Below are 13,727 nucleotides of genomic sequence, written 5' to 3'. Positions count from 1 at the left end.
GTAGCTACCCATTGCATGCACATGGATAATAATCTTGCATTAGGCCCAATTACATGGTGTTACGGACACACAACACGGGGATTACACACCCAGCCAGGAGCACCCCGTGACAGAGCAGGGGGGTAATTGGAGGAGACAGAAGGAAATGTTGGTTGTTAGTGCTCCCAGAGCTGCAGGGCCTGGCACAGCTCAGCCCCACCAGCCTGCTCCCCTCGCCTTTGCTGCTCCATTTCAGTGTCTCACTTTCAAAACCCACGTTTATCACAGGGGGAGGTAACCCAGCACAACCTTTTCACAATGTGTTGAGAGAGTTTTGAGTGGCAAAAGGAACTGAACATCGTTGTTTTACTCAGAGTGAAGCCCACAGACACATGGAAGCCTGTGCTGCCAAAGAAGGGCTGGAGTTTGTAGGATTCATGATATCAAATCCTGTGTGTTAGAAACCTGTAAAAAATCTGCACTGCTCAAACATAAAATGCATTCAAAACCAGCAATAATCTAGTACAGGAGATGGTGCCTTTGCAGATCTCTTCCACCATTTACCTCAGTAACTGGGTCTGAATATTTCTTTCTAATTGAGAATTTTGCGAATGCTGTAGTATCTCATGGTCAGCCAAATGTGACACAAAAGCAGCCTGGTGTGGATCAAAAACCTGAATGAGCAGCAGAACAGCCTCTAGTAACTATGGGAGATGCTTATTAAGACTTGGGGAAAAGTGCTCAATTTGAATTAAGTTTGAATTAAAATGTCTCAGTTTGATTAGCAGTTTTGCTCATCAGCTGCAGATGAGCAATGGGAAGGAAACCAGTCCCTGTTACTGCCAAGTAGCAAAGGGCATCTTCAGCATCCAACAGGTTCTCCCCTGGCCCTTTCACTTGAATCTGTTCAGGTTGAAACAAGAAGCATCACTGTGGCTATTGCACTGTACTGATGCATATTATGAAAATGCCTTTGACTTAGAAAAATGGACATCTGCATAGGTTTTTTTTTTCCTCTTTTGTCAATGATCAACTAGAATACCAGATATTTTTTTTTTTTTTTTAACTGGGATGTAGCAGGTGGTATTGTCATCAGTGTTGTGTGTTAAACAAAAAAAACAACATTCCTATACATTTTCCCACTTGAAGTGTGACTGGAAAACATTAAGACAGTAAGTTTTTAATAAATAGTTAATGTTTCAGATATTTCTGTTGTGTTGTGTAACATTTTCTGTCAAATGAGATCTTTTTGGTACTAAATCAGATTAGAGATTGTGGCTATGTTGCCATGAAAGTATGATTTCAGATTAAAAAGTTGACAGGCATTCTGATGTTTATTATATGCTCTTAATTATAGTAATTGAATTCTAAGTAAGGGAGGTAAAATCTTTGTGTGATCTGTGATATACAAAATTGAGATTGAATATTGACCTGACAGCCTGGGATTTCTGCTCTCTGAATGTGTCCAAGGGACCTGAAAGGGTGCTTAGAGTTGCTGAGTTTTTAAAATAAAATACTGGTACTATAAGCAGGATTCAAAATTTAGGTAGTTTTCTTTTTTTCTCAAGATCTCTGCCATAAAAGTTGTGTGATTTCTTCTAGAATTAGGAGTATTGTTTTTTTCTGTTTCTAATCAGTCCTATGCAAGGTGGAGAAAAGTGTAAAGGATAATACATAAATATTATTGAAAAAACCACAGACATGACAGTCATTTCTGCAGGCTAGTGATTTTAATGTATTTACACTGTCTGGAATTACCAGCTCTGTGTCAGGGAACTGCAGTGGTGTTCATGACTTTGGAGCAAGTCAGAAGAGAACAAAAATGCAACTGCATGGAATTAAATTTGCACCAGAAGTCTTAGGAAGGAGATAAGTAATTGTTTTCAAGTCATGACAGGATTGCAGACTGAGCACTCTTCCCTTTAGGAAAATTCTGATTAGTAGGGACTATAAATCAGCTTTATTTTTCAGGAGGAGGAAGGCAGCTCCACGTGTGCCTGTAGCCACTTTGGGCAACTGGCAGAGCGGTGAGTTAGGAGAGCAGCTCCTCTGGGGCTGTAAATTGGAGTCAGTGGGGCTCTGACAGCTCACAGTGGTGGAGGATGTGCCACCTCAGGGGCTGCTGATCCCACGTTTTTTCATCTTCCAAGTAGTCCTTGGAGCATCCTTAGGGCTGCTGCAGTCTGCTTCTGCTTACCCTGCAAGATGTGACAAGGATCACAGCCCAAGGTGGGAAGTTGGCTGGCATAAATAATATTGTCTATAACCCCAGTTTCCTGAGTCAGCATCTTGGGTGTGAATAGTTTACAGGGAGAGGACTTCTAAATGAGAGGACAGTGCTTTTTCAAGGGATGTGTTGGGGTCTGGAAGAAGTGGGAGGTTTGAGGCTGAGGACCACTCAGTAGAATATGTGTCCCCACATGATGCTGGAGGAGTCAGAAGATTCTGGAATTCCTATTTCTCACCGTTTTCCTGATATATACAAATCTCTTTCTAGACGTTTGAATTTTGGGTGGATCAATCTGAGGCTGGGACCTTGGAGCAGCCAGCAGACAACTGGAGCATCATTTATTTTTTCCCTTCATGTACTAAAAGTGCTGCTGTATTTTGTGTTCAACCCTGCCAGGACACATCTCTTAAAAAATCATTGTTGGGAAGAATCATGTGCATGATGGAAAGCTTTGCAGGATGTCTCTAGAGCACATCTCCACCTGGACACATTCCCATTCCAGAGTCCCCACTGCCTGGGAGCTGAGTGCTGTGCAGCCAGAGCAGCAGGGTTAAATTCCTGCACCTCCAGCTGGGCTGTAGTGCAGACAGTTCACTGGCAATTAGTGCCCTTTGCAGTGTTTGGCCTCCTCTGTTCTGAAATAATTGCTGTTATCATAGATGTTTTATTGCCTTCATTATGGTTAACATTTAAATATCAATGAAATAGTATTCTACTAAGTTATCTGTGCAGTAGCTGTCTGCTAGAGTTATCCCTGAAATTTGTGTTTAAAGACAATATTAATTCAGTACTGATTTAGGATTCTTAGAAGAAGGGTTATATATTTGTCAATGAACTATGGGGAACCTTTGCTGATTTGAAAATAAGCAAGTGTTTGAAACCTTTGCAATACCTGAGCCACTCTCATTTGGTATCTTGTGAGCAGAAATGCTGTGTGATTGGAATAATGCTTAGTCTCTTAAATAGAAATATTTTAAGAACTTGTAAAACATTTTTGAATCATCAAATCAGTAATGGGTGACCTTTCTGCATGCAGATGAGTTGCTCTGGGGAACAGGGATGTATTCTCTGCCCTCAGTGCAGAGGGAAGCTTGCTGTCACAGCCTGCTCTACCTTAATCCAATCCACATCCTTTAGAAATCAATAGAAAAATCTCTCTTGAATTCCTATGGCCCCCATTGACTCCTGTAGTGCCATATGTGACTGATTCAGACATCAGCTACATCTGTGATTTAATGTTTGTGAGCTGACTTCACATGTGGCTTTTATTTATCACTGAATACCTAAAATCTTCCATCCCAGTGCATAACTCATTTTAAAGTAACAGGCAACCAAGGCAGAGGGTTGCCTCAGAATTATATTTTTATGTTTAGAGGGGGAAAAAAAATGGTGATGCAATTATAAATTCCATTTCTGAGCCCTGTTTGAACTTCCCAACATGTAAAGAGCAAACACATACAGATGCTGAAGGGTGGCTATGTTAATGTATATATTCATGCACTCTCAGTGCATTTGTTCCCGTTCTGAAATTGTTCTTCAGGCTTGTTTTTGGCTCATTGACCACAAAAGACTTTGGTTACATCACTGGGTAAATAAGGTAATGGAGCACTGTAGGACAGAGAGGTTCACTTTGCACCCTGCAGGCTGCCCCAGTGTGATGAGTTGTCCCTGTGCCCTCAGCAGGGACTGGGGCAGAGCTTGCAGCCCTGGCACTGGTGCCCGGGGTGCCAGCCCTGCAGCCCAGCCCAGCAGAGCCCTGCAGGAGGCACAGCTGGCACAGGGGCTGGCAGCTCCAGGAGCTGACTGCCAGCTCTCCTGCTGAACCTGACAGTGTTTCCCTCTTCATCTTGCTCTTCACATTTTCAGTAGGCTGCCTTGAGTCCTTGCCTATTGAGAACCTGAATCCACAAACCCAGTCAGTGGTTTGTACACCCATCGGTCCCAATACTTGGCTGTGTGTTCCTTGTCCACTTTTTAATATCTTCAACTTTTCCAGAGGATCTGGAATGAGTACTGAATGTTGTACTATAAGTTATCATGTGCTAAGACTGACAGCTCTTATCAGCCTGATGTGTGAACGTGTGTGACTTGTCTGATACAGATCTCTGGCAGCAGATCTCACATGCAAATTCCAGATTTTCAAAACTCTGCTTTTACTGACATTACTCTCTCTGCTCACAGATTTGGAAAGGAAGGGTAATTTTGCTCTGTTGATGCAGTTTGCTGTCATGGGTGTGTCAGCCCCCAAGCTGGCTCCAGATTGCCAGTGCATCCATCTGGTGCAGCATGGTGCTGGAATACCAGCTCTGATGCTGCTGAGGGAGTACTGGGTGCTGTCCTGCCAGGATGCAGCACAGCAGCAGCAGCAAAACAAGCTGCAAGTGTCAGAGCTGCTGCCACCCTGCTCCTGAGTGTGCCTGTGCAGAGCCAGGGTACCCTGCTACCTCCTGGCTTTGCCAATGTGTCTGTGTGTGTGCGTCTTCCTGTGTACCCAAAACCCAGTCTTAATAGGGTAAAATCTAATTAGCTGTAATCTGCTGTTTTAGATGATGGCTCTGCCAAGGGATTTCTAGGCAGAATTGTAAAAGTGGTTTTTTAATTGGCAGATGACCAAGAAAGAGAGTTAACTCCTGCAAGACTTCTAGAGCTTTTGATTAAATGTCCTATATAAATACATGACATTAGAATAGCTAAGTAGTTCATGGAAGAACGAGGTAGGTGCTGTTCCTGCTTCAGCAGGTATGTGTGTGTAATCTTCAGCACATACATAAACACACAAAAGCACTGTCTTCTGCCAAAGTGACCCTGTGGAATTCTGTGCCCCTTGTAGAAAGCAGAGGTTGCTCCCTGCCCTGCTGCTGTGGACACCACATATTTCAAACAGGCAGGGGCAGGACTGGGACACTGAGTGACACCAGCCCTGTCCATTCTCATGACAAGCTGGGCTACTGTATTTGCAGATATGGCAATTGCAGCATGGCAATTAGGCCCTGTTGAAGTGCTTTCCATTTCCTCTGCTATCTTGATAAACTTTATAGCTTCTAATTTGCTGGAGAGTCATTGATATAATTAGGAGCTACACAAATGGGAGCAGCACACACAGCTGATGGCAATCTCAGTTCATTCTTCCTGAGAAGCTCTAAGGGGGTCCCTCCAGCAGCCCAGATTTTCTCTGTAGGCTCTGCCTTGACAGAGCAGCAGCAATCCTTCCATGCCTGGCTCAGGACATGCTTTATTGCAGGCTGCTCCACTCCCCATGTATTTTCCCCTGAGGAAGGGGAGGAGAGGGAGCCCATCCATCCGTATGTTTCTGAGGAGCAATGGGAGCTGTCTGTCCGTGTCAGCAGGCTGTGCTAACAAGCCTGGGAGAGCCAGCAGCTCTCTTTTGGTCGCAGTACTTCAAAATCCTTCAAACTGCCTTTAAATGCTGAGCCCAAGTCTGATGTCCCCCCACTCAGGCTGCACCAGGTTTTCAAAGTGGCAGTTGAGCAGACAGGTCTGGATCTGTTCCAGCAGGTGATAAAAACTCATTTTCTGTACCCCTCGTTACCCAGACGTGGTAAACAGTGACCTCCAGCTATGTGATGCTGCTGTTGGTTGCTTTCCCTGAGCAGAGTCCTTCATGGCATGTCACAAATTGTCACAGCTATCGGGGAGAGTGCCTTGCTGCTTGCCAAGAATTTTAACAGGTTGTTTCTGTAAATGGTGTGTTGGTGAACAGATGCAAATAACTGATCAACCAATTATTCTCTCTTTTTTTTTTCTCTCCTAACAGTACCCTCAACAACAACAACATCACCCGTATTCCTGTTACCAGCTTCAACCACATGCCAAAGATCAGGACTCTGTGAGTAGGATTTTCTCATTTTATAATGCAATCCTGATGCTGTAAGCTAACTTTTGGCTCTTTGTCATCTGTGATAATCTCATTTCAGTCCCTCAGGCTGCCTCAGGAGCCTGGGTGGCTGCAGGGCTGGGGAGCCCCTGGGGAGCCCAGGTAGGGTTGTGAAGGGGGCTGGTGGCCACAGAGCCCTGAGAGCCACTGTTCTGGATCTGCCCAGCATTAAATAACAGTCAGTTTTATCAAGATTTTGAATTTACCCAGAAAATAAACTGGCTTTTTTTTTTTCCCCATGGGAAAATATATAATGTGAAATGTGTTCCAAACTGGAGCATCAGCAAGATCGTAAAAATTGCTCAGATGGATCAAATTATTGAATTTTGTTAATATCCTATGCTTAAATCCCATTTATTCTTTTCAAATTCTGCATACTAATTTCTGAAACAAGGCATTTTTGAAGAAGATGAAAAAAGCATCTTTGCAGATACTTTCTGAAACAAAATGTCACTTACTCTGATGGATTTTTTTTTTATAAAAGCTTCTCTTATATCAAATCCATTTGGTTTTGAGCTCCATGCCATTGCACTGGAAAAGCTCTGTTCTTTAGCAGATCAAAATACAAAGACTGTGAAATTAGACTAAGCATTTGTGTAATTTAGCCATAGCCTACCAAAACCATATCCTTAAGTAAATTATTTCTTTAAATTCCTTTAGGGAATACACAGCTTCAGGAAAAGTCACGTCTAAACAAAGCACCCCTGTTTTTCCTCCAGATTCTCAAACTCATCCAAGATGTATTTAATTCTTAAGGCAAAGAAAAGGAAATAGTAGCTAGCCTGAAAATTTTCTGTGCCACTGAAAAAATACAATACTTCAGGGATGCTATGCATGCAGCTGTAAAATCATATTAAATAAATTAACAGAAGTGAAGAAAAATGGCTCTTACTTATGTCAATCTCTGTAAGATAACCTCTGACTTAAATTTGCATTCTTCATCAAATAATGACATTATTAGACCTTAATGTAAGTAATTAAATGGAAATGAGATGTTTGTCTTTTAGAAGAGAATGGCTAAAGAAGATAAAGGTGTAGAGTTAAGGTTCCTGGAGTTTTGCCTTTTCTTATTCAGAAAATTTGCCTGGCTTTTCCAGATTAGCCAGTCTTGTCTGTTAGCAGAGCTCAGTGCTTTCAGTGTCTTCTGCCATTTTCCCTTTAGTTTAATTTCAGAGATGGCTTTGTATGTAGCTCCCTGGAGACTTACACTGACTAATCCCCCTCTGCTGTAATTAGGGGGGGAAAAAAGAAAAAAAAATGAAAGAACTCATAAATAGGATTTATAAAGGGAAGCTTTTCTATTGAATTCTGAGAGACACATTTTATAGAATATGAATGCTGCCCCACTCTAAAAGGATTTGCTGGAAATTTAATTTTGGGTCTATGGATAAAAGGGCAACTTTAGCAAACTTGCATTTGTGTTCATTCACCTGATGTTTTGTAAAGTCAGTTTCATCAAATGACAGATTTCAGTTTCCAAAGATTGCCAAATTATACACAGCACCCCTAGCAGGTCAATGTAGGAATTTGTATAAAGATACTGTTTGGGGAGGATGTTAATACTCTCTCAAGTTTCTTGTTGGAAATGGATCATGAATGATGTTCCTCACAGCTTGGTGAGTTCACTGTTTCCTTAAAAAATGATCATCAGTATGTCCACTTTCTCAAATAGCCTGACACTTGGATGTGCTTTTTTTTTGGAAGTTTTTTGTAGGAAATCCCTGGTCTGAATGTTCCTTAAGCAGGGATGAGTCCTTGTTCCAATCAGCTGAGGCCCAGTGCAGTGTGGACAGTATATATATATATATATATATATATATATATATATAGTGTTTTGCTTTGTTTGCTTTGTGTCTCTTTTACACTCGGTGAGATCCAGTAGCAGGATATTTGGGGGTGCTCCTGCTGCAGCTATCTGTGCCCTGATGGTTCTGTAAATAAACAGCTTTTCTTCATGGCTCTCAAAACAATCTGTCTATTGTACAACAGAGAAGAAAGTATAAAAAGTATATTAACCTTCAACATGAGCATTCAGGGGAAAGAAGAAAAAGGGTAAAATGCCAGGAAGTTTTGAAGCATTTGAAGAATTCTTTACTAAAATCAGCTCTTCTGTGCTAAGATTTTTTTAGCTAACTGTCTTTTCTGTTCTTAAGTTTCATCGATTTTTAGCCTTGATTGGAAGTGACAGGAATTAGTTTTTATTGATCTGCTTTCCTTTGCTTGAAACAGCTTTATTTATGATAAAGTATGTTCCCTCTACCAATTTGCTTAATGGTAAGTGTCCTGTTGTCTCTGCATCTGTGAATTACTGCTGAGACAGGTAATTACATTACTTCTTTTCATTTTTTTTATTTAAGGGTAAACTGAAAATGTGTGAAAGCACTTCAGTGTTTTTTGTGTTCACAGGGAATTAGTTTATAATGCTTTTGAAGTACTGTGAAAAGTCTTCTTGAGGCTGTATTTATTAATATGATTATAAAAAATATATTCTGATAGGCTTCTTTGTTAAGATAGGGTCTCTAAATGATCTCCTCTCCAAGCAGACGAGGAGGGCTCTGCTGAGGCAGAGAGCTGGTGGTTTGCACTCCTGAAACAGGAACCCCCAAAACCCAGATAAATCAATTTGGTGAGGGGAAAAAACAGCTCACAGAACTGGAGAACTGCCTAACCCTAACCCTTTTTGTGAAATAGTGCTTTTCTGACTCATGTCTGCATGCAGGGGGTGCAGGGAATGGCATGGGATGAGTTCAGTTCCAGAAGGAAGGTGATCCTGAGTATCATTGTTGATTGCTGTGGTGGGAAGGATGAGACTCTGAGGACTTAAATAAAACACTGATTCTCTTAAGTTACCACAAATTCTTACTTAGGATGATTTCTGGGTAGATATTTATATATTTATTTGTTTTTCACCAGAAAGGCAGATTAATGGTTCATAATAGCCTAACATTTTGCTAGAAATCTAACTTGCTGCAGCTTCAAATAAAGAGCTTCACTATCCCTAAACTTAAAGTTTTCTAGCCATCCTTGTGGAACAATTACATTTTACAGTACTCCCAGGAGATTAGTGCTTTCCATCTCCACAGGATAAACTCTTGGTTCCAGATTTGTGGGGGTTTTTCCTTTTCCTTTATTGTGGCTGTCCACCCCAGACATACAAATCTGGGGACTGTCAGCCTGGGCGCCACTGCTGAGCTGAGCTGCTGCTGTGCTGTAAGGACAGCTCACAGACAGACATTGCATTTCTTTGCAGCATGGACGAGGCTAAATCTGCTGCACACCAATTTTGTGCCTGTAATATTAGTGAATAATGTTTTATCTAACCATTTCTGACAGGATTTTTAATCTGGTTCATGATTTCATTTGGTGCAACACTCCAAATGCATGAGTCATTACAGGAATGAAATAATTACTGTCCTGGACTTTTGTTTTGACCTAAAATTTGGTAGCTATTTAAATGACCAGATTTGTTCCCTGAATCCATCATCATTTTGCAGATGTGATAATGGTTCTGCAAGTCCTGGCAGGGTGTTGCCCATGAGTGGTTCTTTCATGAGCTGAAAATTCCTGTCTAGATCCTTTATACTTCTGCTAAATTCCTACAGGAAAAAGCACATTGATGAACTTTTACAGGCAACACAGGAACAAGAATGGTATCAATAGCCTCTGAAGTTTTATTTTGCCTGTCTTTTCCCAGAATATTGTGCGTTGGAAGGGATCCATAAGAGTCATCAAATCCAAGTCTTCAGTGAATGACCCATACAGGGATCAGACCCACAACCTTGGGGTTAGCACCATGGTCCAACCCACAGAGTTAATGTGGGGAGGTTGTCTCTCTCCACCTCTCCCCAAAGGATGGAGAAGAGAGAAGAATCACTCATCATCCTGTTCTTCAGCCTGGTCCTCCTGTTTAGGCAATTCATTCTTTGAATTCACTCAAAGACATCACATTGATGCAGTCTGTGAAATCACAGACAAAGTGATTACATGGAGAAATCTTAAATTCTGTGTATTTTTATCGCTAGAATGGCCAGCTGTAGGTGGATCACCATTGAACTGAACTTTTTGAAAACCTTACAAATAATAACACAAATTTCTATCTGCCCTTTGCATAGTATTGAGGACATCCAAGCCCTGACTCATCTGCAAACAAGAACCTAGGGTGACCTCACTGAAATGGCAGCAGAGAGCGGGGCAGGCTCGCGGCTGATGGCTGCCTTAGTGGGTTTTGTTTCTAAAAGCCCAGTAACTGTGGGTTTGCTGTGTGTTTTGCAGGCGGCTGCACTCCAACTTCCTGCACTGTGACTGCCACCTGGCCTGGCTGTCGGACTGGCTGCGCCAGCGCCGCACCATCGGCCAGTTCACCTTCTGCCTGGCGCCCGTCGGCCTGCGCGGCTTCCTCGTGGCAGAGGTGCAGAAGAAGGACTTTGTCTGCTCTGGTAATGCTGCCAATCCTCCTTTATCTATCTCATATCTCCTTTATCTATCTCTGTTTTTATGTACCCATAAAAAAAGCGGCGTGGAAAATGGCTGTGTCGCGTTCGAATGCAAACAGCAGCAATCCTGTTTGTTTTTGTCGTCGCTAAACTGTATGGGAGGAGATCAAATTGTTGGTTTTTTCAGCTTTGTGAGAATTATTGGATTCCAGTTAACATTTCAGTTCTCAAATTACTTCTTTTGCTTTAACATTGCCAACGATATCAACATAAGAAATCAATTATGTGTGGATAATTTGGTATTTCTCAAGGGAAGAGCTCTACAGCTGACTGGAATACAAAAGAAAGGAAATAGAAAATGCAAATCTGAGTCTGTTGACAAATGATTGCACTTTAGAACGTGAGGAGCAGATTTTATCCAGGGACTAAAACAGGGATTCTTAGGGAGCCAATGCACTTTGCTGTTGTACAAGTTTCCACGCTGATTAATGGGGCTGATGATACTCACAAATCATGTGTCTGTATGCTGGGCCTATTCATCAAGTCGCTGGAGCTGCACTTGGTTCTTGTGGGATAGAAATACATTTTCCTAAAAGGAAATGAAAAAGAACAAAATAAAAAAAAAAAAAAAGACAAAAAGTGGAGAAAGAAATCTCTGAGTTGGGTTTAAAGGAAGGATGTGGTGGAGGAGCAGCATGGCAGTGTCTGTGCTGTGGAAAAAAATATACCAGATAGAAGTTTGGAGTTAGTTCTGCAGCCCCAGTGGTGACACAGAGGGCTTGTTATGGAGATGATGCGAGTCTGAGCCTTGATAGACTGTGAGTCTTGTGCTGTTTTGTTCCTTATCTCTCACAGCCTGTGAGCCCCAAAGGTTTATCCTATGGGTACATGGATTGGCTGATGGAAATACAGTAGAACTGCTTGTGCCAGAAGTGTTTTAGGAATGCCTTTTGTCTGTCATTCCATTTACATGTGACTAAGAGAAACGTTTGTATTTAGAGAAAGAAAAAAGGTCTGACCCCACTCAACCATGATTAATTAATGCCCAGCCCAAAGGTGTGCTGAAGTGTTATGGGCATGTGGAAAATGAAGTTGTGCATAGTGCTCATTGAGACATGATATTTCAGATATTTCAGAGTGCTGAGCAGCTTCTACACTGTAGTGGAGATGATAGGCAGAATATCTGATAAGTTCCATCAAAAGTTTAACTAAAGAAAAAGGTTAGAAATGTAACAGGGAGAGGAAGGATAAAACAAATGGATAAATGAATGAAGCTATTAGCAGAAGCTAATTTTACCAAAGAGGCAACCACCACTTTTTTTTTTTCCTCTCATGAAATGAAGTTTCAGATGGAGCATGAGTTCAGCTATTTGGATTTATGATACAGTGAAGTGAAGGAAAATGAGTTGTTTAAGTCAGGAGAAGAGATAATTGCTGAATGAGAAATGTAATGTGAACAGTACTCATTTAAATGGGGTTGTCTGTGCAGACTGAGACTTCCAAAAGTGGCAAGATTTTTAACAGTTCCCTGTTGGACCAAGAGGATATAAGAGTTCTCTCAATATCTGCCTGCTTTTGCAAAAAATACAAAATCATGAACATTCAAGGAAAGAAATTTTCAGTGAGATAGTCCATCAACTGTATCCCTGTAACTCTCATTTGGGAAATGAAATTAAATGTACTGAAAAAGAAGTTCATTTGGAGAGCTCATTTTAGTGCTGGATTTAGCTGAGAACTCAGCTTAGTACATGCTAGTTTGATAAAAACCTACATGGACAGCTAGTTTAAAGAGGATATAAATCTTCCCTTCTCCCCATTACAGTTCTTACACCTGATTTTACAGCATAATTTGTGGATATGAAGTCAAAGTAGGACAGGCGGTGAAGAGCAAAGTGAAGCTGTCCCTCTGCAGTGGAAGTTTATAGAAGTTAAGGTTATGTGAATTACTGTAACCAGCCTCGAGCTGGCAGAGAGAGCCACCTTTGCATCCCAGTTAGGAAGAGCTGAAATTCAAAGTGGTGAACTGCTCTGTTGAAGTGTAGGTTCAGGATATCAAGTACTTGTGTTTTTATGGCAGTAGGAATATCACAGCAGCAAAAAGCCCCTCAGCTTTTCCTTCATTGTGAAATGGGCTCCATCAGAGCATTCCAGTTTCGAACTTGTGCTGCTGGATTCTTCAGAGTGCTGGAGAAAGAGTAGATTCAGAATTTGGGGAAAGAAGAAACACTGCACTGAAAAGCTGACTTCTCTTTACTCTTTGAAACCTATGCAAAAATAGTGGTCTATTATAATTTTATGAGAAATGTTTCTTTGGAAATAGATTTTTAATGCTACAAGTGGAAAAAGAAGAACTGAAACAATGATAGAGAAGTGTCATAAAAAGAACCCAAGTTGCTGGATTCCCTGTGGACATGGTGTTTGAATTAGGAACAAAATCTCTCCAGATAATGTTGCTGAAATCGGAGTTGTGTGCAGATATGTCGAGGTAAACTGAGTCATATCTGTGTAACCTGGGTGTCAGTCTTTCAAAAATGTTGTTCAGCTTGTTGTTGCAAGTTATAAAAGAGCTGATTGAAATGGTGCTTGTAGGTCACCAGAGAGCAGTGGAGAAGCTACTCCAGGTTTCTCTTGTTCGAGCATTTGGCTCTGAGCTGGAGGTGAAGGTGCAGGATTCAACAGTGCACACTTGCCTGGAGAGAGGCTTGGAAATATGTCTGGTTGGGTTTGTGTTACTGAGAGAAGGGGAAAGGTCAGGGGCAGAGGGAGGCTGGGACTAGATGGCTCCTCACCATCAGGGGAGAGTGCCACGTGCTCCTGGCACTCCTGTCACCCACCAGGACCTTCTGGCTGGCTCCTGCAGCAAGCTGTCCCCTCCCTGCAGGAGAATGTCTCCTCCAGAGCCTCCTCTGACAGAGCAACCTTCCTGTGCCTCTGCCTCCAAGGCCATCTGTTCCTGGAGAAATCTCCAAACAGCCTCTTCCCTCTGCACAGTTGGCTGCGGGGCTCTGGGATGCCTTTGGTGAGAGTCTCCTGCAAGGTGGGATGTGAAGGAGAAATTCTGTGGCACCAGAGGATGAGCCCCTTGTTGATGTGCTGCACAAAGGTAGTGGGGTGAATTTCACATGGAGAAGGGGTGCATTTCACATGGATAGCAGGGTGTATTTCATATGGATAACAGGGTGCATTTCAC

The 13,727-nt window shown here is 41.9% G+C and overlaps 1 protein-coding gene across 2 annotated transcripts in view; it reads left to right on the top strand.

Annotated features, from left to right (window-relative positions):
- SLIT3 (slit guidance ligand 3) overlaps positions 1 to 13,727 on the top strand; it is a 482,283-nt gene that overhangs the window by 281,560 nt on the left and 186,996 nt on the right. For both annotated transcript variants that reach the window (XM_031506038.2, XM_031506039.2), the window contains 2 exons: positions 5,985 to 6,056; positions 10,377 to 10,540. In XM_031506038.2, the coding sequence (XP_031361898.2) occupies positions 5,985 to 6,056; positions 10,377 to 10,540 (236 nt within the window). The remainder of the gene's footprint in view (positions 1 to 5,984; positions 6,057 to 10,376; positions 10,541 to 13,727) is intronic.

Source organism: Lonchura striata, chromosome 15, assembly GCF_046129695.1.
Source record: "Lonchura striata isolate bLonStr1 chromosome 15, bLonStr1.mat, whole genome shotgun sequence".
Classification (NCBI taxonomy): Eukaryota; Metazoa; Chordata; class Aves; order Passeriformes; family Estrildidae; genus Lonchura; species Lonchura striata.
This window is presented reverse-complemented; position numbering and strand designations above follow the sequence as displayed.